The following is a 27,285-nucleotide window of genomic DNA, read 5'->3' on the forward strand; positions in this document are numbered from 1 at the left end:
AGGGGTGAGATTTTCCCAAATGGTCTCTCCCCGGGTTTCTTTGTTAATTTGGATGGTGGCAGCGGAAGTTTTATTCCCAAAATCTAGGGTTTTAAGATTTTGGGGGGAAGTTTTATACCAAAGCCTGGTAGATAAGGTTTTGGGATACTTGTTGGCCCCCAACTTCTGCATTTATCATGCCAGAGTGGGGAAGGAGCCATAACAAATGGTTTCATGCATAATCTGTGTTCATGGCTTACTCACATTCTTTCTTTCTGGCTAGGCTCTCAAAAAGATGCAGCATAATGATTGAGTTGTTTGCCATATTTGCTATAGCAGTTTGAAGCCGAGCTGAGTCCACAATTGCTGTGCTATGTTGTCTGCACAGCTTACCAGGGGATGGGAAGGAATGTGCATAAAAAGTTGTTTGCCATTGCTTTCAAACAGGGAGGAAAGGAGGGAAAGGAAGGAAGTCTACATGTACCAGAACCACCCGCTACAATGTTTGTCCCCCATCAAGAACGGGAAGCCTAATCCAGAATGCAAAGGGGCAGCAGGAACTTGGGATGGGCTACCTACAGTGGATTGCTGTAAAAGGCTAAGGTAGCTATGCTACTGGCGATGCACTCTGGCAACTTCATGACCCCAGTGAGGACATGAACATGTCTGGGTACTGGGGGTGGGGGAGGAACAAAAAAAACAAACAAACAAACCACCACCTTTATAACTATCTTAATCTCTTGGTGGAGACATACCCTCAGGCCTGGTCTACACTAGCAGTTTACATCTAATTTAGCCACATATGGTCAATTTTCTGATCAGTATGTCCACACTACCAAGACTGTCTCATCAACCTTAAGGACTGCTGAAGTCGATGTCAGTTACTCCTGATTTCACAAGAAGAAATGCAATTCCCAGCCTTGCCTGGTCTAGTTTTCCATAGCGTAGCTGCAGTAATGGCAAAGTCAAGGCACCCCACAGTGCCCTACTCTGACCGCTCTAGCCAGAACTTGCACTTTTACATGTTCACCTGAAGCAGTAGAAGCCCCGGGAAAAAGTTTGAATATAGTTTCCTGTGGCACCAGTGTTGCAAGGATACTTCAAGTGAACAGCGCACTGCAGCACATGTGGCCATGGCTTCTAATGACTGAAGTCCCATGGGCTCTAATTCCCAGGAGCAAAAAAATACCAGCATGGAGTCTCTGGGATATCTTGGACCTCATCGAGGTGTTGGGGAAGGAATCTATTCTCTTCAAGCTCCGAACCAGCGTACAAAACATTGGCATTTATGAAAAGATTGCAAACTGACTAGGGGCCAAAGGATATTCCGGGACAGCCAGCAGTGCAGAGTCAAAATAGGAGCTGAGACAGCCCTACCACAAGGCAAAGGAGGTTAATGGACTGTCTGATGCAGCACCACAAATATATGGGTTCTATGAACACCTGGATGTGATTCAGGAGGACCTGACTGATTTCCCAAGCCTGACTGCGGAGAACAGCGTGGTGGTGAAGGGGAAAGAGGAAGGAAGAGGAGAAAAATGGCCAGCTTGTGATTGGCAAGGGCTAAGAACAATTTATCACATTGGGCCAATCCCCCTCCTCCCAGGACAGCTCCCAGTTGAGCACCAATCTCAAGGAGGGTACGTCTGGTAAATGTACCATTTTTCTTCTTACTACAAGCAGGTTAAGGCAAGTGGGTGTGATATATGGCATGCTCTGTGCTTACACAGCATGAGTGGGGGGGCCCGAAACAGTTTGTTCATGTGCTGCAGATTGAGTCAAGAATCTTCCCTCTACATCTACATCTCAGATGGAAACTCTTTGATTCTTCTCACAAGGTTTCTGGGGAGGCCAGCCTTATGCTGTCCTCCATGGTAGGACACCTTCCCACATCAAGCCACCAGTAAGTGGTCTGGCATCATTGAATCAAAGGAATTGCAGCTTAAGGCCCAAGTTTATGGCCACATTGAGTCAGCATCCTCTCCATCCCCCATCCTCCACCCCCTGCAGACTCCTATCTTGGCAGGCCCCTTACCACACCTGCCTGTCTCTGAACAGCTCCCCTGAGTCCAGGTGCTCCTCTGAGAACTCTGTGCCTGCTATACAGTGGCTGTTTTAAAGTAAAAGTTTAACGTTGCACAGAACACATCTCCATTGTCCTCAAAAAGAGACCTTCACTGTATGTTAACATATTAGAGTTAAGCCTGTATAGTGAGCCCTTGTAACTTCGTTACAGCAGGAACAGTAGCTAGCTCGCCTCATACTCACCCAGCTGTCCGACTGACCCAGAGCCGGAGGCAAAAATGGACAAAGAAGGTATGTTCAAGGAGCAAACTGACTGTATGAACATGCTCACAGAGGAGATGAGCACAGTGCCAGGACAGGGTCATGGAATGCCATGAGAGGAATGTGCGCAGGGAGCTGCAGATGAGGTAACAGGAGAGTATTTTTGCCTCCCTGATTACAGTGATGGAGCACCTGCTTGCCTGGAGAAGGCCTCCTCCCAGAGCCCTCTCCATGGAGCAAAATAAAACTTTCCCTCCTCCTCCTGCTCCATAGTATCTACCCCCAGAAACCCCAAGACACAGGGGTGGAGAAGTTGGACTCAAGGGCAGCTTTAACCTCCAGCACCTTGACACACAAAAGGCTGCCTTTGGACATTTAAGCCTCCACCCCCTTTTTTGGGTTCTCACTGTGGACTTATTCCCTTGCTGATTTCACTAAATAAAAAAGCATGATCTCTGAACAGCAGTCCCTTTATTGCTGGTACTTTAGGTGAGGGATTACAGGCACACACAGTGAATGCACGGGCATCTTGTTGAGAGCAACATGTCTGAGTCTCAAAAGCAGCCATTCATGAAAACTATCCTTTCAAGCCTCTGTTTTGTGCTGCCCCACAGTGTGCTCTCATCATCACCCTGGTGTCTGGCTACTCAAAACCTCTGGCAAAGTGCTAGGCTTCAGCCTCCCACCGTGACAAATAACTTTTCCCCTTTGCTCTAAAAAATTATGGCGCACATAGCAGGCTGCCACCACAAAGGGAATGTTGCATTCACTGAGATCCAACCTAGTAAGGAAATTCCTAAACCTAGCCTCTAAACGCCTAAAAAGACACTCAACCACCATTCTGCACTTGCTCAGCCCATAGTTGAACCACTCTTTACTGGGGTTCAGGCTGTGTTCTGTTGCCCCACTGAAGTTAGGGAACCCCCAGTGCAGCAAAGCCATCCACTGTGGTATCCACATTTCCCAGAATCACAACTTTCTGTAGCAGAATGGTATTGGTGCGCAAGTAGCCAAGGTGATAAAGGCAGACTTCAGCATCACAATGGTTTGATGCAAAACTGGATCCATGCTCATGCTGCTATGGCATCTGCACAGGCAACCAGGGTAAAAGAGGGCCTGCAAAGACTGCTTCCCATTGACCTCATGCAATGGGGGGATGGGGTGCGAAGAACTAGATGAGTGCATTATGGGACACTGACAACATGAACCCACAGTCATCTGCTGCAGAGTTTTGGTCCCAGTGGACACTGGAAGCATAACCCAGAATGGAAAGCTACCCACAGTGCAACACTCCAAGTCAACAGAAGGCTCAGATGCACTACTTTACAATGGTGGGGTGGGGTGTTGTTTTGGACTATACTGAATTCTTCCCTGCAGTGAAGACATGGACTTTCAACTTTGCAAAATTGGGTGACCAGAAATCAACCCTAATGGATTCCACCTCATCTCGTAGCGTAGATATGGCCACAGAGTCATCCATTTCTACTTTTAATAGCAGTGTTGCAACTAAACGTATTTCAGACCACAAAGTATCAGTAGCAAGCAAAAAAAGATTTCAATCATTCAGTAAGTCACCACCAAGATTGGGTTTGTAAGTAAACATCATCAAATACCAACAAGAGCCCACAGATGAAGAGATTGTCTGGTTCATTTAAGCTACAAATTCTCCTTTTTGCATTTTCGACCACAAATACATTTAGTGGTATGGTTGAGTCTTTATTACTAGACTATACTCCACCTGACATTGGTGGTAGGTACGAGATACACTGTATGAGAATGAACTTTGACAGTATGCCAGAAATGCTGAGGGGAAATTTTCTAGTTTTAGTCTTGATGAGTACACAATGATCCAGTAATGTATAGCTGTGTCACTATAGAAGATATGGTTGCATATCTTTCAGAAACAAAAGATATTCTGTGTTACACTGGGAAATGCTATTTAAAAGTAGTGGTGGTGAACACTAAAATTGAACAATTCAACTGTTACATGCACAGTTTTGTCGCAGACAATGTGGCAAACATGGCAATGACGAGAAGATACCGAAGAAAAAAAAATGAATGTATGCTTTTTAACACATGGCTGCAGTACTCATTTAATGCATCTTTTAGTCAAAGACTTAAGTACTTCTTCCTCCGGAATAGAAGAAAATGTTGAAGTTACAAAATGCTTCTTAACCATTTTGCTTCAGCTTCTCTGAAGAAAGCAGGAGGATCCAAACTAATTCTCCCTCAAAAATGTTAGAGGGAATTCTGTGCTGAGAGGTAATTGTAGAAGAAATGTTAAGGACACCATACATTTAGTGATCTGAAGACTTGTCAGAGTTAATAAAAATTGAAAAATTTTAAAAAGCTGAAGGACAGCCATCAATCAACATAGGAGACTGCTGCAATTGCAAATGTGAAACATTTAAGGTTTGATTTAACAAAATAAGTGCTATTGTGTTTTTTTGTGTGACTTAGTTCTTACCATCCCTAATGTACTGCTGATGCATCTGCAGCTTGATAGAGGTAATAAGCATGATGTACAGGTTGGACCTCTCTAGTCTGGAATGCCTGGGACCTGACTGGTCCCAAACAAGGGAATTTGCCAGATCAAGGGAAGTCTCCTGCTACTGGTCTTCCAGCCCACTGTCCCTCCACGCTGCTGGCCCCAGCCACCCTTCTTGCCATGCTGCCACAATCCAGCTCTTTTGCTGAGCAGCAGGGCTTCCCCAGCTCCACTGCTAGGCCCCCGGTCTCAGCCCTAACCCTGCTGCTGCTAGCTCTGCTGAGCTCCCAACCCACCAAGGCTCCCAGCTGCTGGCCCTCCTCCTAGACCACAGATGTTGCCAGAACAGAGTATCCCAGTTTTGGGAGGTGCAATCTGTACTATTTCCTGAATAAAAATCAAATTATCTTAAAAAAAATTACACAAAGTATACCCTCTTAGATGATGTAAACTGCTGAGCTGAGTTGTAAATTAACATGTTTTAGTGATCAGATTTGCACCACTGTTTAAGAAATATATGAAGGCTTATCAGTGGGGAAAGTTGATTTAAATTAATTATTTTTTTCTTGTCGATTTATCACCTGATTTAAACCTATCCACCCTGTCTCTTAATGCCCATTATAAGCAGCCATGTCAACTGTGCATACTTCATATAGGGTTTTCTAAAGCAGTGTTTCTTCAAACAACATTGCAACAGATACATCAGTGTGCAGCTGCAAAGTCCAAAAGTCCATTGGGAAGAACCACCCTCACTGTCCTATAAACATAGCATAACTGCAACTTGTAAATGAAAAATCAAAACGAGGTCAAGTTGAAGTGTGAGACCTATATAGCTAGCTAAAGGTCCAGGAACATTCCACTGAGATGTCCCAACCTGGACAGCCAGAGTACCAGTCTCCAGGCCCCATTCTGATTTATGAGCTCAGGCACGCATACACACGCAACACACAGAGACAGAGACTTCATTTCCAAATAGCGAGGAAAGTGTTACTGCTGCCTCACTATTTGCTGCTAAGTCTTTGTAGGTCAGTGGTCCCCAACACAGCCATGGCGCCCGCCGGGGCATTTGTGTGCGGCTGCTGACAACCTGGGCCAGCCCCGCCCCCGGCGCACTGGAGGTGCCGGCCCCAGACGCGCGACACGCACCGGCGCCTGGTGCGCGGCGCTTGGGCGTTCCCAGCCCCAGAGCACATGCGGGCGCGCGGTGCCGGTGCCGGCCCCAGGCGCGCGGCTCAGGCGGCGGCGCCGGCCCCGGGCCCACGGCACAAGGCGCTCGGGTGGCCCCGACTCTGGGGCACATGCCGGCGCCGGGTGCAAGGGCATCCCCGCCCCTGGCGTGCCCCAGGACGCGCGGCCCCACCCCCGGGCGCCCGGCCTGTGAATGGACCCGCCCCCAGGAGCCCGGGAGCCTCTATAGGTTGGGGACCACTGATGTAGGTTCTTTGCTAGAGGCTGCAGAGTTCAAGCCAATGCATACAGGCAAGTTACTAAAACATTAGTGGGAATCACTGGAGTGAGGAAGGAGAACACAGATGACTATTTTCCTTTTTATCAAGAACATGAGTTCTGGGCTGATAAGCAAGGATTTTAAAAGGTTTCCATGAAACAGGTGTAGTCCCCTTACTAAAGGGGCCTCTGTTTTTTCTGGAAAGACCCTGTGTGCTGCAATCCAGATTACAATTCCCATGAGCCCTTGGGAAAAACAGGAAGGAAGGACTCTTGGGGAGAGAACTGCCTCTCCATGTGCATGAAGAAAAGAGGCCTAGAAGTCTGGGACTCTGCATTGGAGTTTGGAACCACAGGGGGAGCCAGGCTGCTGCCAAGGAGATTGATCCAGTCCAGGGCCTGTCGGAGTGCAGCTACAGATCGGGACTAGATGCCTGTTGGAACTGGGATTTAGCAGGCTGCTTCCAATAGGCACAGCATGAGGCAGTAAGTTTTGTTGGGAAAGTGCTACCTGGGACAGAGCTCCCGTCTAGCCTGGACCGAATCTCCACTACAGCTGCAACATCAGCGCGCCAACGCAAGCAAGTGTCTGGGACTGAGTCCAGGGGTGTGCACACTCTGGGGTGGGGTCACTGTTGTCAGTACAAATGTTAGCTATATTTGCTTCAATTATTGTTGTGTGTTTTGTTAATGCTATTCATTGCTAAATCTGATAATCCCTATTTAACTTAAGTAAAGATTGTTTATTTTAAAGTGTTCTATTGGATGTATATGACTTCTAATTACAGAACAACTACATCCAGATTCTAGTTGGAATGAGTATGTTCCTGGAGGCTCTCAAGGCACACCAGTGAGTGTGTACAAGGCCAGCCAGGTGGAGGCACCACAATTTTACATTCATTACAAGCAAGGGACTGCAGCAAGGGGGTGGATAGGGCTTTCCCCAACTAAACACCATCACCACTGGGGTGCTCAGGATCTCTTTTGAGTTAAAATATCAGATGCCCAGGCACACCTGTGAGTGTGACCTGCTCCCCAGTAACCTGGGAAGGAAGGGGGGGTTACACAGGCAAAATTATATACCCTCTTTTCATAATGGTGCATGCTGAAAGAGTTCTACTGTGACTAGTAGTATTCTAATCCTATGGTATAATCTAAACAAAAGACTTCCCCCTTTCCAGAGATTTGAATATACAGGTGGAACTTGCTAAGGGTATGTCTACACTACAAAGTTAATACCATTAACTCACAAACATCCCACTGTCCCCACCTCTAATATCAATTCACAGACACCTACCTTCATTCCTTCCCCCCCCCCTCCCCCGCGCATCCCCCTCCTGTTCTGAAATGTGATTTGTCTTTTTCATATGTGTTCATTTTTTTTTTAAACTGTAACCTTTGGTATATATGGTTGTGACTATTTTCTTCCACTATTTGATCTGAGGAAGTGGGTCTGGCCCACGAAAGCTCATCATCTAATAAACCATCTTGTTAGTCTTTAAAGTGCTACATTGTCCTGCATTTTGCTACAAAGTTAGTTCAAAGTAACGGACGTTTGTTCGAACTAACTTTCATAGGCGCTACACTAGCGCTCCGTTAGTTCGAATTTAATTCGAACTAGCGGAGCGCTTAGTTCGAACTAGGTAATCCTCATTCCACGAGGATTTAGTCTAGTTCGAACTAGCTAGTTCGAATTAAGGGGTGTAGCGCCCCTTAATTCGAACTAGTGGGAGGCTAGCCCTCCCCAGGTTTCCCTGGTGGCCACTCTGGCCAACACCAGGGAAACTCGTATGCCCCCCTCCCGGCCTCGGACCCCTTAAAGGGGCACGGGCTGGCTACGGTGCCCATGCCAGGTGCAAGCCTGCCAGCACCCAGCCAGCAGACCCTGCACGGCATGAGCCAGCCACCCGCTGCCCCCCAGCCCTCCCCCTCTTCCCGGGACCAGACTGGTGGCTCCCGGGAGCTTGCCCGGGACCGCAAGAGGCGGGCACCCGCCTAGGCTAGTGCGGACATCGTGGACCTCGTCCACGATCTCCGCACTAGGCACAGGAAAGCGGCCGGCTTGGGCAGGAGAGCTGCCAGCCTGGCCACCCAGGTGCAGGTGTGCAAGAGAATCAAAGGGGTCCACTGAGACCCCCGACCCTAAGCTTACAATGGCCGTCCTGGGTCAGACCAAAGGTCCATCTAGCCCAGTAGCTTGTCTGCAGACAGCGGCCAACCCTAGGGACCCTGGAGGGGATGGACCGGAGACAGTGACCAAGCCATTTGTCTTGTGCCATCCCTCTCCAGCCTTCCACAAACCTTGGACAGGGACACCACTCCTACCCCCTGGCTAATAGCACTCCATGGACCCAACCTCCATGACTTGATCTCACTTCCCTTTAAACTCTGTTCTAGTTCTAGCCTTCACAGCCTCCTGCAGCAAGGAGTTCCACAGGTTGACTCTTTGCTTTGTCAAGAAGAACTTTCTGTTATTAGTTTGAAGCCTGCTACCCATTCCTTTCCTTTGGTGTCCTCTAGTCCTTCTTTATGGGAACTCAGGAAGAACTTTTCTGTATGCACCGTCTCCACCCAACTCCTGCTTTTAGAGACCTCTATCCTGTCCCCCCTCCATCTCCTCTTTTTTAAGCTGAAAAGTCCCAGTCTCTTTAGCCTCTCTTCATATGGGACCTGTTCCCAACCCCTGACCATGTTAGTTGCCCTCCCCTCTCCCAGCCTCTCTCTTCCCCTCTCCCACCTCCTTTTCCCACTCTCCCCCAGTTTTGTTCAATAAAGACAGATTCCATTTTGGAAGACATGTTATCTTTATTTTGTACATCAAGAAGAGGGACTAGGGAAGGGTAAGTGGAAGGAGGTGAGGGAGGAATGGGGCACGAACCCCCGATGGGGAGGACTGGGCTGGCTCTGCGGGCTTCTGGGGGTGGAAGCTCTCCTGCAGCCCCCCAATTGTCCCCTCTCCCCAGATGGCAGCCTGTGGCAAGTGCAGCCGGGCTGATGGCCGAATGCCGTCATGTGCCCAGTGTGGGCACTCAGGGCACTCCAAGCCAGGACTGCTTTGCAAGCGGAGCACCCCTGAGAACTGTCTGTCCGGGGTGGGGGTCGGGACCCTTTAAGCACAGCCCTCGGCTAGCCTGAGACAGCATCTCCATGCTCTAAGTCCTCCTCTGATGCCCTGCCGGCACTGCTTCCAGCCATCCTTAACCCTGCTTCAGGGTCCACTTAATGTGGACACGCTAGTTCGAATTAGCAAAACGCTAATTCGAACTAGTTTTTAGTTCTAGATGCGTTAGTTCGAATTAGCTTAGTTCGAATTAGTTAATTCGAACTAAGTTAGTTCGAATTAGCGCTGTAGTGTAGACATACCCTAATGCACATGCTATTCTTTTTAGTACTGCGTAAAAATATAGTTTGAGGGATAATCTGGAGGAAAACCTAAACTACATCTAAAATTTTGTATGGGTCTTTTCAAGTAAGTTAAATAAACTCAGATAAATAAATGTATTCTAAAGTTGACAGGTCCTGAACGCACACAGATTTTGCACCTGATCTTTCATTATAGGAGTCCCAATGATAAGCAGTCACCTGGATACAGAAAGATTATAACATATTGCATTCGAGTACATAACTGCTCTTGCCAAATACATGGTCAGTGCTTTGAGCTATTTTTATCTATAGTATAGAACTCGGATTTATTTAAAAGAAACTTCGTGAACTTCTGCAAACTGATACATGAAAAACTTATCCTGCATAAGCCACTCACTGGGATACCCATTGGTTAAGCATCAGCATCCTCTATCAAAAGGCAAAAGATGATTCACATCAGTTCTAGGTCAAGCCATATAGATTTCACCATCTAACAAAATACTTCATGTCATCTGATTTTAAGATATGGTTTTGCACTGTGATTTGACAGTATTTTCCTATCTTTTATTCCAAATTCTCATTCTGTACTATCACTTTCAAGATGGGGAGGGAGATGTTAATACCCTAGAAAGCATTTAGACTCTCCATTAGTGATTAACTAAAAAGAGAGCTCTCATCTCCAATGTTCTGCCTGTGTTTTCCCTCCCTCTATACCCTTTACATTTAGTTCTGCCCAAACTGATGTTCAGAACTTGTTTTTATATAGTATAATGCTATTCTGTCTCATTAGTGTGTTTCAATGATCTGGAAAGGGAATTTAAGATATTTAAGATGAGCTGTAGCAGATGCCTGGTATCTATGCACCAGCCCACAATAGATGGGAATCCCTCTGGCTCATCTGGCACTGGCCACTCCTGGAAGACAGGATACTGGGCTAGATGAACCTTTGGTCTGACTCTGTAGGGCCGTTCTTATGTTTGTAAGTAAAACCCTCTAACCACTTTCTTCTGCACAACTTCGTGCAGGGAGCATATGTCAGGAGGACTACAAATGTGGCCCTCTACTGCCCAGGTTCTGTAAGTATTCAGAGGAGTGGTCATGCCTCATTTCAAGATCAGAGCACAGTGATGGGGAAATAGGAAGGGCCAAAATCCAACCCAAGAAATTTATTATGGGGACTATGTTCAACTGTAAGCAGGTAAATACAAACGCAAGTTTTCAGGGCAAATTCATTTCTACTGCATCAAAGTAAACTTATGGAGCAAAGCAATATAACATTGTCTCCTCCTGATGAAAACCCCATTTCATAATTTGACTGTGGCCTTATAAACCTGGCAGGGTTGGCCCAAGCCATTTTGGCACCCCGGGCAGGCAGCGCCACCCCGGGCGCACAGCACATGCGCGAGCCTGCCCCCCCAGTGCGCAGGCCCCGCAGGTCAAGGACACTGCTAGGGTTAATGCAGCCCACTGGGAGCGTGGCACCTGATGGCAGCTATAAGGGGCGCTATGCGCCCCTTTCAGCTGCCAGGCACCCCTCATCAGTTGGCACCCCGGGCAGCTGCCCAGCTCGCCCACCTCTTAGTCCAGCCCTGAAACCTGGAACTTTAGATCCTGGAGATGTGCTCATAAATTTTTCATTCTGCAAAAAAACAAAATCACTGTGAATCACTTGTTCATAAGCCCCAGAAAGACATTACTATGACAAATTTATGTAGTTGTAGACAAGAATTTCCTGATTCAAACACAAGTATGAGTGAGAACTTCCTGTTTCCCTCTTTCTTTCCTCCAAGAAAGATTTTTAAAAGGATTTACTAGTACTCCAAGCCATTATTTCACTGGACTATATAGCTCAGGTTCAGTATAGGATTAGCATTTAGTGTACTACACCAAGGATGAAGTGTCTGTGTTAATGTCAACAACTCTACATTGAAATTCAGAAGTGTCACTGAATTCTATATATTTCTGTACGAAGGTTGCTACACCAATAATGCATGTCCATGCCGTGATTCCAAAGACACACAAACTAAGGCAAACCTGAGACCAGAGTGAAATCCGTGGCAGTCGATGTAATTTTCAGTACTCAATTTGTAAGTTAATGGACTTCTCTGCACATATTGACATACATTTTTAGTCAAGAACTTAAATCGATCATAAAAAAGTATTTTAAAAGTCTAAAACGTTCCTAATTATCAGGGCCTCTGTGCTAATTAGGAATCCTTAACACTGCATTTGCTATAATCCACAGGGGGAGGTTATCAAAAGAAAATATTTTTTTCCTTGAACATAGGTTTTGAGCCTGCAGGGTTGCAAAGTTTGAGGGAGGTCATGAGCAGCCTCCCTTCTTTAAGGCTAAATAAATTAGAGAAGCCATAAACTTGTAACGTGGGGTCAATCAATGGAACAGGTTGAAAATCATCACCCTCCTAGGGAGCCACAGGAGGAATGAAGGGGATTCAAAGAAGATGGCAAGTCAAGAGAACACAAGTTGACTTGCAACCAGATAATCATGCCAATGGCAGGAAGGAACAAGTCTACATGATAGAAGACTCCTACTAGGAGAACAGACTGGTGTGCTGTCTGCTGGGAACTAGCATATGGGATGTGGAACTGAAGCTGAAGAATTGACTTGGCTGTACTTCATATGGGAAGCAATGATACTGCTGGATTTTCTCTGACACATACCAAGGAAGATTATGCCAGGCAGAAGAGGCTTAAAGAAATGGTGATTCATGTGATCTTCAGTGGGTTCTACTGTCCCTATTAGAGGATAGTGTATGTGAGTCAAGATTGAGGATGATCAACAGATGTCTCAGGCAAAGGAGCTACTAGAGGAAAGTTTTCAGATGTTCAGTCACTGGAAGGCAGAGACAGATGAATGCTCTTCTGAGTAAAGAAGGAAACTCACTTAACTTCTTGTGCTATCCTCCCTCTCTAAAGTTATGAGTATGGACCACAAGAGGAAAAATAGTGCCAATATCACTGATAGTAACAGGAAGGCAACACTGACAGTAAAATGGCTCGCTAATTGGGTGATGAACATGGGTGAAACCACACAGAAACAACTAATATCTGTATACCAAAGCAAGGAATGTGGATAAAAAAGAATGGAGGAACTAATTAACTTATTATACTGGTGCAGGACGTAAAACCAGATACTATAGGGATGATGGAAACATGGTGAAATAGTAGTCCTGCATAAAATACAGGTATTGACGGCCATATGGTGGTCAGGAAAGAGACTGGGAGGAGAGGTGGGGGAGAAAAAAAAAAAGTAAAAGTAGTATTGTACATTAATGATGAGAGACTATAAAGAAATTAGAATTGACACTGTATCCAATTTGGATATGGGTAGAGATCTAATATTTTAAATGAAATAAACATTACTAGGAATTGTGCAATCATGGGAGACATATTTCCCAAACACAGATTTGAGTACAAGTGTTACTAATAGGGCCCTGCGATCCATTTCTCTCCATTTCACAAGTCAGCCTTATCCTGAGTATGATCAGGCATACAGATCAATTTTACTGGGTGATGCACTTTGGGTTGGTTAACTTTAAGGTCATTTCTAGCTAAGTAGTGCACTATCCACTAGACCTATACAATGACCTTAAAACCACTCTTGTGCACACAGTGCTCCTCTGTTAGGGTATGTCTACACAGCAGAGTTATTCCAAAACAGCCGTAATTTGAAATAGCAGAGCGCTTATTTTGAATTTGGTGTTATTCCTCATGGAATGAGGTTTACCAAATTCAAAATAGCTATTTTGAAATAAGTGCTGTGTAGACTCTTATTTCAAAATAGGGGGCCTTCAGCCTTCCCAGGGTGCCCTGCTGGCCACTCCAGTCTCAACCAAGAACACTCCTCTCCTTCCCCACTCCCTGGAGCCCTTAAAGGGGTAGACTCTGGCCACAGTGCCTGTGCCAGCTCCAAGCCTGCCAGCCTAGTGCCAGCAGTCACTGCCCCTGACCCAGCAGCCCCCAAAACATGAGCCAGCAAGCCACTGGCAGTCAGCCCTCCACCACTCCCCAGGAGCGGTCTGCCAGCTCCCAGGAGCCTGCCAAGGCCGGGACAAGGTGGGCACCTTCCTGGTCCAGGGTGGAGATCATGGACCTTAATCAAGTATGGGGGGGGAGGCAGGAGGCCCCCCAACATCCATAATCTCCGCACTAGATGGAGGAACGCAGCCATCTATGGCAGGATAATTGCCACCCTGGCCACCAAAGGCCACATGCGAACGCAGGAGCAGGTTTGCATGAAAATCAAGTTGGTCAATGAGACCCCCCTGAGCCCTGAGCTTCCCCTCCGCCTTCTTCCCCTTGCTTCCCCCTTCCAGCTCCCTCCTCCCAGGTTTCCCCCTCCCCTCTCCCACCCTGTCTTCTCCCCTCTCCTGCCTCCTTTCCCCAGTCTCACCAGCGTTTCATCCCCCCCAGTTTTGTTCAATAAAGAGAGTTTGTGTTCATGAAAATATGTGTATTTTATTTGACATCAGAAGGGGGGTTAGGGAGGGGTACGTGGAAGGACGTGAGGGAGGAATGAGGCACAAACTCCCAGTGAGGCAGACCAGGGAGGCTCTTAGTGCTCCTCAGGGTGGAAGCTCTCCCGCAGGGCCTCCTGCATAGACAGTCTCCCAATTGACCTCCCGGATGGCAGCCTGCAGAATGTACAGCCAGGCTCACAGCAACGCGGCCAAGAGAAGCACCAGAGTGCCCGGGGCAGCTCTAGCTCCACGTTGCAGAGTTCTGTGGTATCCTGAGTGAGGGTAACCAGAGCACAGAGACAAAATGCTTTGCTGTCCCTCATCGAGGTAGGCAAGCAAGTAGGGAAATCTGAGGACCGGCTGTCCGGGGGGGTCCCTTTAAGCACAGGCCTCAGATAGCCTCAGGCAGCAGCCACACAAAGTAACTCCTGACCGGATGCCCCGCTGGACCTGGTTCTGGCCGGCCTTAAATGTGATTCAGCATCTACTCAGTGTGGACGCGCTATTTTGAAATGCATTTTGTGTGTCGACGCATTATTTTGAAATCAAGTATTTTGAATTAACTATTTCGAAATAATGCTGTAGTGTGGACATACACTTAGTGTGAACTCCTAGAATGCAGCCAGCCCTGTGCATCATCGACTCTCAAACAGGTGGCACCTTAAATAGTAAAAATATGGCATATGAGTTGCATCTCACTTCAGATGTATGAAAAAGAAACTTACATCAGAGCCAATTCAGTCAGGGTGGATGTGGATAAGTTGAGAATACCTAGAGTGGAAAATTTCTTCTTATCAAGATGGGATGGAGTTGGATCGGGACCAGGCTTCCACCACCAAATGGGAGCTGGGAAAGAGCTGTCACACCCAGATTGGGGCTGGGCCACCACCACCAGGTTGCCAGGGCCTTAGGGCTGTGGCAGGGACTAGACCACCTCACCTGGATTGCTGTGGCCAGATGAGAACCATCCCCTTCTCCCCCCACCTCCCATAGCAGGATCAAGACTGGAGTGTCACAGCAGGATCCAGGCAAGGGCTCAGCTGCCTGTAAACCAGCATCCACTGCCAACTGAAAGGCAGGATAGTTTGGGGACAGAGGTGAGGCAAGTTTTCCTCTCCTGCCACAGGTCCCTGGCCTGCATGGCTAAATAGGCAGCTGCACGACTGCTCAGCCATGCAGCTTACAGGGAACCATGCTAAGGACACAAAAAGGAAGTGGTCAGTAAAATAGTCTGTTCCATCATTTTATTCACCAGTTAGGCCTGGTCTCCAACACACCAGTTTTGGTCCACTAATTTTTCCTATTTACTAGGTATGGTGCTAACATAGCCCTTCAATAAGATCAAAAGGCCTTTTTGTATGGGTCCCTTTCATATCGTCTTTGCATCAACATTTGTTATTGTAGATTGTGACTTATGAACTTTCATATACTTTAAGTTGAGCTCACAATTAGGGTAAATATGAAGGCCCAATAACCACAACAATTCAACCAAACTGAAATGTTTCTGTTTGGGGAATCCAACTAAACAGAACAAAAATCATTCCTGAAGTCAGTTAATTTGGCTAAGCTCATTGTTCCATTTCTCCTATATGAACCAGGCTTCATGCTCACACTACACCACCTATAGCACACCATAGAAGCTCAGAGAGGAGGGCTGTAACACAACCAGTCTAGCCAGGGAAGCCAAGCCCATGCAGCAGAGGTGAGCAAAGTGACAGGCCAAATCCAGCCTGCCATCATAAGAACCTAAGAATGGCCATCCTGGGTCAGACCAAATGTCTATCTAGCCCAATATCCTGTCTGCCCACAGTGGCTAATACTAGATGCCCCAGAGGGTGGGAACACAACAGGTAATCATCACAGGATTTCGCTCCTGTCATCCATTTCCAGAGAAACAGAGGCTAAGGACACCATTTCTACCCATCCTGGCTAATAGCCATTGATGGACCTAACCTCCATCAATCTATGTAGCTCTTTTTTGAGCCCTGTTAAAGTCCTAGTTAGGGATGTGAACAACTAGTTGACTATACGATAAGCAAATGCTTGTCGGTTAGTCGACTAGTCACATCCCTCCAACACTGCTGCCTCTATCAGAAAGAGGCAGCAAGGGCAGGGGAGAGAAAGGGGTGTTTCAAAGCAGCAGCACCACGTGGAGCCCAGGGTTAGCTGGGGACTGCTTGAATTCCCTGCTGGCCCCATGTTCCCCTCAGTGCTACACTCCAAAGGTGAAAGCATAGCAACAGTCCTTCAAAAGGTGGAGGTGTGCTTATTGACTAATCAAATTAGCCAGTTAATCTAAATTTAACATCCCTAGTCCTAATCTTCAGCACATTCTCTGGCAAGGAGAATCAAAGTCCTTTTGTTTGATAGGCAGCAGGTTTAAAACAATTTCATTTGGTGACCTCTAGTTCTTATACTGTAGGAATAAGTAAATAAGGAAAATTTACTCACTTGTTCCACACCAGTCATGATTTGATAGACCTCCATCATATTCCCCCCTTAATCTCCTCTTTTCTAAGATGAAAAGTCCCAGTCACTTTAATCTCTTTTCATAAGGGATCTGTTCCAAACCCCTCATCATTTTTGTTGCCCTTTTCTGAACCTCTTCCAATGCCAATATATCTTTATAGCTGAAGGAACCGACCAGGGGCCATGTGCAGCCTGACCTACTGCTCACAAACAGGGAGGAACTAGTCGGGGAAGTAGATGAGGGTGGCAACCTGGGCAACAGTGATCATGAGTGTTGCATTAAAAGCCTCTGCCCGAGCTATTACTTGATTTTACACATGCATTTTCTGGAAATACACTAAACAAAGGTCCTACCAACGCATGACAGAGATTGACAAAAAACCTCCTGCTGACTGCATTGCTGGGGGGAGGGGATTGCCTTCTAAGTCACTTCATTGCTGATGGTTTGTCTGCATTGCCTTCTAAACTCTGCAACTCGCTGTAATCTTTGTAAAACCTTGCAACTTCGTTACTCTCAGCCACCTTGCTTATAACTTGCTCTAAACTGCATTCTCCCCTGAGTGAATAAAGAAGAGTGTGTGTACGTATAGGGGTGGGGTGGGGGAGCGAAGGCCAGTCACAGGGTGATAAGTCCTCAGACTGCAGCTCTGCTAGACCAAGGGAAATCTGGGCATGCTCTCTAGTGACAAAGGTGGAGGAGTCACAGGAGCTGTACAGAAGCAATAAAAGGAAAGAGCCATGTAGCAGAGGGCCCCCTTCCTACATCCAGTTTTTTTCCTGACCAGCTCCCCAGCCATGATCAGCAGACTCACTCTCCAGAATCCACATGCCTTGGCTCCTTCTGCAACCCATATGCCTCTGTGAGGGTATGTCTACACTACCATCCTAGTTCGAACTAGGGTGGTATTGTAGTCAACTGGAGTTGCAAATGAAGCCCGGGATTTGAATTTCCCGGGCTTCATTTGCATCACGCCGGGCGCCGCCATTTTTAAATGTCCGCTAGTGCGGACTCTGTGACGCGCGGCTACACGCAGCACAAACTAGGTAGTTCGGACTAGGCTACCTAGTCCGAACTACTATTACTCCTACCGTTACTAGGAAGCCTAGTCCGAACTACCTAGTCCGTGCCGCGTGTAGCCGCGCGTCACAGAGTCCGCACTAGCGGACATTTAAAAATGGCGGCGCCCGGCGTGATGCAAATGAAGCCCGGGAAATTCAAATCCCGGGCTTCAGTTGCAACTCTGGTTACCTACATTACCACCCTAGTTCGAACTAGAATGGTAGTGTAGACATACCCTAAGTGTGTGAGTGCCTGAAGGCAGGAATGAATGTGTGGAGGAGTTGCCTAGGTAAGCGTCCTGCAGCCAGCACCTACACCTGGCACCCTTCACCGCACACAACCTCTGCTCCCCCTCATGCCATAGATCACAAGCCGAATTCCTCCACCCCTCCTATATCCCCGCCCAAAGTCACAACCTCTATCCAGACAAACGCTGTCCTGCACCCCAAATCCCCTATCCTGAGCTCCCTTCTGTACCCAACCTCCAAGTTAGACCATGTATCTCTTCTATTAATATCATGGTCACTTACCAAATTCTTGACATGCCCCCCCATCAAAAACTTATTGCCCACCCCTGCCATACGGTATGAAGTTATGGCTTCTACAAGGGGCTGCAGAATTTTAATAGCAAAATGAAATATTTTGATGCCATAAAGTTTAAACATTTTTAAACAAACAAAATAAAACCACAAAGGCCTCATGTTTGGTCTCCATTCAGGATGAAAACAATTGTTGAAATAGCAGAATTTCCTATGGGAATGGAATTTCATTTTTCAACCAGACGTGATCCCTAATGTAATGATAATATCCAGAATTCCTGAGCATTCATAGCATTTCATAGCAGAACAACAATTTCATTTCAGAACAAGATTTAGGACTGCCTCAGTTTTACCCCCTCTACATATTGAGGATTCTCACTTAGAGAGACATGACTTCTTAACAGGACCCAAACCCTGTAAGCAGATTTTGAATGCTCTCCACTAATAATCGCCATGTGGGTGGACTGGGTTTCAAAAAGCCATCTACTAGTCGGAAGGAAGGAAGGAAGGAAGGAAGAAAAAGGCACCCGATAAAACAAACTCAGAGGTACACCAGCAGAACTGTTTGATTGGAAAGCTGCATAGCAACTATCTGTATTATGCATAACTCTTGACTGAACTATCAGGCCTTCACCAACCAAATTAAATTCAGACTCCTGTTTTGCTTAATAGTTTGAGAATTATTTGTTCAGCTGGCACTTTTTAAAAAAAATATTTTTCTTTTTTATTCCTGAAATAAAAATATGTAACAAAATATTATTGAAAAAGCTGAACAGTTATGAAAAAGGGTTATTTCAAAAAGAAGAGAAAAAACTAGATCAAGGCATTTCTAGGGTTGCCAGGTATGATTCAAAACCGGACAGTCTGATATTTGAGCTTTCTGTCCGGGAAACAAGTTGAGAAAATACTGGATATATAAATGTCTGATATTTTCTAATTAAATAAGTTTTATTATCATGAGTATCAGTACGTAGTTGCCAACTGCCTGGCTGGTAGACACGCTCACAATGCGTGAGCATGTCTACCAGCCAGGCAGTACTCAACTACACAGTGGAGAGGAGGGGACGCAGTAGAGAGGAAAGGAGCGGGGGCAGGATGGAATCCCGGGGGCCAGACTTCCCCATGCGCCCCGCTGGGACCGTGTGCAGGATGGGCAGCACCCTGGGATCCGTGTGTGCCCAGGCCAGCCCCACTCCGCGCCGGCCAGTTTCCCCTGGACCAGCCCCTAACCCCCTCCCAGCCAGCTCCGCTTCCCCCCCGCCCCCCTCCTGGCCAGCCCTGCTTCCTGCCAGCTGGTCCCGGTCCCCTTCTCCCTCGCCCCCCCCCCCCCCCCCCCGCAATCTCCCCCGGCCAGCCCTGCTCTGAGATCAAGCGTGTCCAGTATTTTTTTTGAAACCGTCTGGTAGCCCTATTCTCTACACACCTATCCTTCTGGAACTTGATCAATGGCTGATGGGAGAAAAGCCTTAGTGGTGAAGGGTCTGGAAGTGAAGGACAATATTAAACACACTCTTGTTAAATTATAAAGATCAATTAAGATCCAGTCCTATGAAAGATTACCCCATTGAGTAATCAAGTAACTTCAGTGGGGCTATTCATGCACCTAGGAATGTAAGAACAGCTTCTAAGGATTAAGTTTAATTATGCCTCTAATTCAGAGTATGCTGGAGTAACCCTCTAATCTAAATTGAAGCTATTACTGTAACAGTGATTTTTTGTGGAACCTGTGGAAAAAAAAACCTTTCAGTAGATGTACTATACATGAATTTTTATGGACTGAGAGATGTGGCTCTTTGCGGGAGATGTGGCCAACATAATACTTCCAACGTAGTCTTTTTAACGCCAAAGTATGCTTTATCTGTGGACACAAGATGGCCCCAAATTTGAGATTTTTTTTTTTTAAACAGTCACAGGTAAGAGATTTGTGAAGAGTTTTAGGAGATTGTAAATACTGATCAAGTTTGAGAACAGTCACCAAGATTCAAACGGTCAGCTGCAGTGTCAGCTAGGGATGCATAAGTAATCTCACGAGAGGGAAGAGATCTTTGTCCCAGCCCCACTCCCATCCACCTCAATTCCTTCTCACTACAGAGTACTGATGTTAGATAAGACATCCACACCATTGGGAGGAGGGTCGAAGGTTGGCAAGTAGTGAGAATGCAGTGGCAATTTTTGAACAGTACTGTTAAGCACCTTTCCAAAAGTCAGTGTATCCTCTCTTGCGGTAGATTAACAAGACATGCAACACCAGCATGGCAGGACAAAGAGTTTAGCTAAATTAGGGCTGTAAAAATCTCATTTAAAATGTTAACAGGTTAAACATTAAATTTAACTGGATCCTGTGACCCAGATGGGCTAGAGCAGCCCAGCATCTTGCTGTGGGCAGGGAGCTGCTCTGGCCTGGCCAGGCTGCCAAGGGTGATGCTTACTGATTAACTCTTTACATCCAAAACCTGAATATAGGCAAAAGGGTAGCTCTCTGAAAATATACCACAGAAACACAATTCTAAATCCACGGAGTGATTGCATGCACTGGTGAAAGCATGCACCAAACTCCAAGTACCCCTTTAAAAATGTTCATTTAGGCCAAGGAATGATATGCTGCTTTGGAGATTGCCTACCAAGTACCCAGACCTCAGCAACCAGGGTCCTGGCTTGCCTGCTTCCTTTTGTCCCTTAAAGAGACTCTGGTGGAGTTTAGAAAAAATTAATTGGACATGGTTGGCTTGATGAATTAAATCATCCTGCCCAAAGCATCCAACTTGCACCCTCCTGTCAACACAGTATCTCTATATGCCCCTTACTCTCTTCTGTGCCATCCATTTTGACTATGGAGCTTGTCAGAGGGAGGTGTCCTTCAGCTAATACAGAATACGTCTTATCACTCTTAGAAACAGGGTGGGGTGGGGTGAGAGGAGATGAGATGAGAATGCACAGGAAAACAGACAATCTTGGCTCGTTTGAGAAGGTCAGGGCTGACGGGTAGGACCAGCTTCTCCACAGTTTGCATTTTATTGCGTTCATTACAGTTTGCAACTGCAGCATATTTCCCTTTCTCCCCAATAGTTCCAGAAACTGTCTGAGTCATTGTCAAGGCTGTTCCCCACTCCGGCACGATGAATGCAGAAGTGGGGGGGATCTGCAAAAGCAAGCCAAAACCTGATCTCTACAGGTTTTGGTACAAAAACTCCCGCCCCCCTCTCTCCCGCCCAAATCCTAATACCCAGATTTTGGGACTTAAAACCATAAAAAACCCAGCTGTCATCACCCAAGTATTCCAAAGGAACCAGGGAAGAGGTCACTTGGGAAACTTCAGCCCTAAAATAAAACCAGGACACAGAAATGAACCAATACCAGATTAATTAAAAAAAAAAAAAGTATTATTAAAACAATACCCCAGTTACAAGCATAGCTGGAATGGCTAGATGGTAAGAGTCACCAATAAATATACTCATGGGCTGTGTCTAGACTGCATCCCTTTTTCGTAAAAGGGTTGCAAATTAGACATATCGCAATTGCAAATGAAGCGGGGATTTAAATCCCCCCCCCCCGCTTCATTAGCATAAAAATGGCTGCCGCTTTTTTCCGGCTCGGAACTTTGCCGGAAAAAAGCGCCAGTCTAGACGCAGATCTTTCGGAAAATAAAACCTTTTCCGAAAGATCCCTTATCCCTCTTAGAGGCTTTATTGTCCGAAAGATCCGCGTCTAGACTGGCGCTTTTTTCCGGCAAAGCTCCGAGCCGGAAAAAAGCGGCAGCCATTTTTATGCTAATGAAGCGGGGGGATTTAAATCCCCGCTTTATTTGCAATTGCGATATGTCTAATTTGCAACCCTTTTACGAAAAAGGGATGCAGTCTAGACACAGCCATGGAGGATTCCCATGGGCTCAGGACTTAGTTACAAAAGAAAGGAAAAACCATTTCTAACAGCACAGAGATCAGATCCAGATTCCCAAACCAGAAAACAAAATCTGATGGATTTATCTCGACTTTACCTACTTACAGAGTATGAAGTGTCTTTTTCTTGGAGATCTCTTCTGTCTCCCTCAGTAACTAGAGAGCAAACTGGCTCAGAGACAAAAGGAGGGAAAAACCCAAAAATTCCTCTGTCTCAGTTTGAAATCCCTATCTGAATTTGTTGTCTGACCAGATACCTGGCTAGGTACAGGGGACATAGCTAACCCCTTGCTCTCCAGGCTGCTGACCATCCCTCATGGTCATGACAGTCATGACGAGAAACAAATGAAGCATCTATCTCATCCTCTGAGAAGGGGCCATCTTCTGTTTCTGCAAAGGGGATTTTTTTAAGATTCCTCTGAATGAGTGTCATTCCATTTCTCAGATACAGGCAGATTCTCCCACAGATTATAAAAGGTCTGGGCTGGTGCTGGTACTAGTGGAAAGGAGGGTTGCTTCGGTTCTGGGTGAGAAGGCATCTACAACAGTATCAGAGAGTCGGTGTCATGATCAGTGTGGGAGTTAGTCTCACAGCCTCCAGCCAGGGTTTCATGAAGTCCTGTATATAGTGCTACTTCAGAAACTTGAGAGGGCCCTGTATGATATCCTTTCATCAAGTCTGGATCTGAAGGGATGAAAGGTAACTAGGGTCTTGAGGTAAAGCTGGGTAACATCTTCTAAAGGGGTTGAAGGCAGTTCTAGAATCAGACTGAAATCAGTACAAGCACAGAGTCAAGCAGCACAGAAGAACGCAGTCAGGGCGTTCAGTAACCTAATTTTTCTCTCATTTCCCCATGGATAAAATGAAGATGTTACGGAGATCTCAAAGAGTGAAGAGTCCAGGTCAGTGCAGAGAGGTCTCCCTCTGTAAGGGTATAGACAGTGGTGCTGCTGGAGAGTTCCTGAGATCCTCATTGATTTAGGAATAGTAAGGACCATAGAGATGGTGTTTCCACTTTCTTTGTGCTTACCTCTCTCTTAGGATAATGGGAAATAAATAGATCTGTTACCCCTGTAAACTTTTAGAACCGACAGAGGCATTGACACCAGAGAATAGATACTGAGTTGGTTCTAGAATTACTCCTCATTTGATACAGTTAAGACAGAGCTGGGTGCTTCCATGTTGTTAAGTCTATTGAGGGCTGGATAGATAGTTGCCAGTTTGGTCTTTGGTGCTGCTTTTGATTTAGCCTACTCAAATTCTGAGGTAAGATTCTGTTCCAGCAGAAGGCCAAAGAAATTCCAGTCTTGGGCCCATGAAAGAAAGTGGAGCTCAGAATGGAAAAAAAAAATCTCTTTGGTCCCATGACAGAAAAACATCAAAACTCAGGCTGGTCTCAGTACACTCAACAAGCAAGTCAGAGTATCAGGCTGTACACATTGAGAGGACAGATGAGCTTGGAGCCTCAAACATATCTCCATTCTAATGCAGGGAATGAGGTCGTAGTAACTCAAGCGTGCAGTTTGCTAAGTGCATCTCCTGCCAAAATAGAAGGTACTGGATGTGGGCATCAGCCTTCCGTATAATTTGGTAAGAGATGGCACATATCTAGAGACTCTTAAGGAACTTGGGGGCTCAGCAAAATCCTGCTTGGGGGGGGCCAAAAGCTCCTGAGACCAAGACAGGCCACATAAGTGTTCCCTGTAAACTGAGTGCTTCAGTGGCTGCCCAGTCAAGATTCAGGTGCCGCCTAACTGATTAGTAGAGTACCCACAGCCAGCAGGATGGGTGTCCATTAGTGGTGCACATCTGCACATAAAATGTATTTCACTCATGGATGGAAAACATTAGCAGGAACACTGGACCACAAACAAACAAACTACCCAATACTACCCTATATGAACCACTTACAATAAGGGACAATCTAGTCTGAGGATAGGAAGACAGCAAAGGAAATGAAGTGACAGGGAGAAGTACACTCTCTTACATAGATCAGGAGCAAAACAATCATGTGTAGTCTATCAAGCACCCTTGAATTTGAGAGAAAGTGGAAGAATGGAGACAATATTTTCCACTCAACACAATGTCTCACTGCAACCAAGGTTTCAGCTGACAAACCATAACTAAAGTACAACCCCATTCCAATTTTGGATCTAATGTGCAAGTAGAACATTTATTCTCCCACAACACATGCAGAGATGCAGATTCCAAGTCACATGTTTGATCAATTATCAGAACTTATCTAGAAATGAAGAAATGTTGTAAACAACTGTAAGAGCAAATACGATCTCTGGCTGGTAAAATTTCTGCCTTCATAGGCTTATTTGAAAGGAGAGGTCATTTGGCAATAAATGAAAGAAATTTCATGATCTGTATATAAAAAAAAGGATGTTTTTCCCTCTTTCTTTCACTGTCTTCATACATATTTTGGAGGTGAGTGAGATGTATTCTTTGGCACATGCCCACTGGAATCAAAGAATGTAACAGATAATAGAGCTATCTAAAATCATACCATCCTATGTATCAAGAGGGTAAGTTGCACAGAAGAGTGTTAGAAGTTTAAGAAAAACAGAGCACCTCTTTTGCAGACAGAATGACAGAAAACTTCCAAAAATTCACCTGGTAGTAGGGGACCAATAGGATTTTTTTCAGTAGTTTCCTACGATGCACACCAAAATTAATTGCTAGTCCAAATCCACTGAAATCAATAGGCATCTAGAAGAATGAATTAGATCTTGTGTATCCAAAAACCAAAACATGGTAAAATTTCACTGGAGTGAAATTGCAGAGATAGTATTTATGGACAACAGCTGGAGAACATTAACGCTGTCTTTCTCCCTGGGGTTGAAAAAAAATGTGCTGTTCAGACAGGAAGCAGTCATGTACCACTTTGTATAATACAATATTTCTGGGATAAAAGAACAAGTTGCAAAGCATTAGAAATAATGTAATGAAAAGGGGTTGAAAAACCTAACAGAGTAATTTTAACTGCCTCATTTTAAGTCACACAGATGTCTTTTACATAGAACAGAAACTAATCCACTATCTGAACATGAAAATTGGAAATGCTTTAGCCACTGAAAATGGTTCAAATCGCTCTTATTTACACTTCTGCTCATCTAGGGCCTGAGGGAAGGAAGTGCTAAATGTACTTAACTCCCTCTGAGGTCAAATAGCATCAAGATGCTCATCATCACCTTCCTGAAGATGCTCAGAGTACATTGTACATTGGTCCTAGTTCTTAACAAAGGGGTAGTAACTGCAAAGGCCTACCAAATACTAGGGTAACCAGGTGTTTGATTTCACTCAGCACCAAGCAGACAGAATGACCCTTGGCATAAGTCCTTGACATAACTAAAAATAAAAGCTATTGCTGGTTACAGGATGATAAAGCAATGAAAGGAGCATGAATTACATAGCAACAAAAGCCATATTAAGTAACAAGGTCACCCAGCTACTTCCACTCATATCCTACCTTGCATCTCCCTGTGCAGAAACTGGCATTGTTTTAAAATGCAAACTTTATTATAGTAGTATGCGTCAGAATTGGCACCCATACAAATAGTCTATTCCACTAGAATGTATTCAGTTATCTTTTAAAAAAGTTAGCACAACTGTAGTAAGTTAAGCCAGTTTCTTTTATCATTTTTAAAAAGTTTTATTGTCAGATAGAAACCCATACTTTTATTGTTTTACTTTCTTTTGCAGCTTCTTTCAGAAGCTTTCCACTTGCCAAAACTTTTGGCAATATAAATGCTCCTTTCTGCCAATAACTTTGATGACACAAAGATAAACTAATCAGCATTTCTTACTCAACACAGCTGACACAGTCTGCAGAGAGCAGACTCGTTTAAGGAGCTGTCAGGGAAAGAAACGGGTCAGTTGACACACTAAGAAAACTGCTGTACTTCAAAAAGCTACCACCAGCAGTTCCTGAGGCAGTGCCACCCAGGTGGGAAAGGGTTACTTGCTGAACGTACAGCACATACAGGCAACACTCACATATCACAGACCTAGGCAAGTAACCACATTTGCGGAGCGACCCGTTGGTGCCGACACAGAAAAAGGCATGAAACGTAACTAAGGCAGAGAAGGAAGAGCAGTGAAGCGGGGGACGAAAGAGGGGCTGCGTCTGTTTACAGATTGGGGGGATTTTTAGCTCCCAGCTGAGGTCCTATTGCCTTACCGAATTAATATGAAATAGCTGTTTAAATGCCTCTGATATTTCCTATACCATTGGTGACTGGAAAGCTCTCGTCCCGCAACTGCCAACAAGGAGGTGCCCGAATAAAACAAGCTTCAAAAGTTGGGATACAAAGGGAGGCGAGGCGAGCCCGAAACTGGCCAGCCCCCTCCCCCCGCTCTCCCGGCTGCCTGCGAGAGAAACTTTTTCTACTCTCGGGCTGGGAGAGCCCACAAAGCGCAGCAGCTGGTTGAACCGCCCAGCCCGCGGAGGGAAGGCGAGGCAGGGACATTCCCCCACCAGCCCCTCATCCCGTCCCGTCTCCCCCAGGCGAGTAGCTGGGCGAGGCTCACTCACCCTCACTGCCGTACTGTTTGCCATTGTTCGCTCCCATCCTGCAGGCTTCATGCTCTCCCGCGGCCAGCACACACCATGGCTCCCCAGCACAGACAGGAGCAAGTGGGGCGAGGAGCGCGCTGGGCCGGAGTTCAGCTTTGCATGCTACAGGCACCCGCGTCCTTCGGGAAGAGCCAGCGCCGCCCCTTAAGGGGGGTGGGGCAGAAAGGAAAAGCCCCCAGCGCCCTGGCGCGCAGGACACAGGCTGGGCAGCAGCAGCTCCACTGAGTTATAATCCACACATAGGGCGGCAGCGGCGGGGCAGCCCCAGGTCGCCGCCCGCATCCCCGGACCGATGCGCCTTCCGCAGCCCCTCGGATCCCGCAGGCGCTGCCGGCTTCCCCCGCCCGCGCAGGCAGAGCGCGACCACTTGTGCTCGGGACGGGACCGGAGGCGCCCGCAGCCTTGCTCCGCCCGCTGGAGCGCCGCAGACTTTTGTTACGCCAGCGCCTCCCCTCAGTCGCTCTTCGGAGCCAGAGTGTGGGCAGGGCCAGGCTGGGGTGGGGAGGAGGGCGCTGCAGCCTTTTAAAGGTACAGTCTCGCTCCCTGCACGCCCCTGTGAAGGCCTGCGGAGACTTAAGGAGGGGAACAAAGCGGTGCCTTTTAATGCCCTGTGTAAGTTTATCCATCCTGGAAAGGCAGATGACTGTGTTTGGAGCCCTAAGCACTGACACCTACCTGACAGGTTCATCCCCATC

General features: G+C 46.4%; 1 protein-coding gene across 1 annotated transcript in view; it reads right to left on the reverse strand.

The window, feature by feature from the left end:
• FBXL7 (F-box and leucine rich repeat protein 7) overlaps nucleotides 1-27,061 on the reverse strand; it is a 330,308-nt gene extending 303,247 nt beyond the window's left edge. The window contains exon 1 of the mRNA XM_006117085.5: nucleotides 26,549-27,061. Coding sequence (XP_006117147.1) covers nucleotides 26,549-26,585 — 37 coding nt within the window. The 5' untranslated portion in view covers nucleotides 26,586-27,061. The remainder of the gene's footprint in view (nucleotides 1-26,548) is intronic.
• Between the last annotated feature and the right edge of the window lie 224 nt (nucleotides 27,062-27,285).

Source organism: Pelodiscus sinensis, chromosome 2, assembly GCF_052426305.1.
Source record: "Pelodiscus sinensis isolate ZL-2025 chromosome 2, ASM5242630v1, whole genome shotgun sequence".
NCBI lineage: Eukaryota > Metazoa > Chordata > Testudines > Trionychidae > Pelodiscus > Pelodiscus sinensis.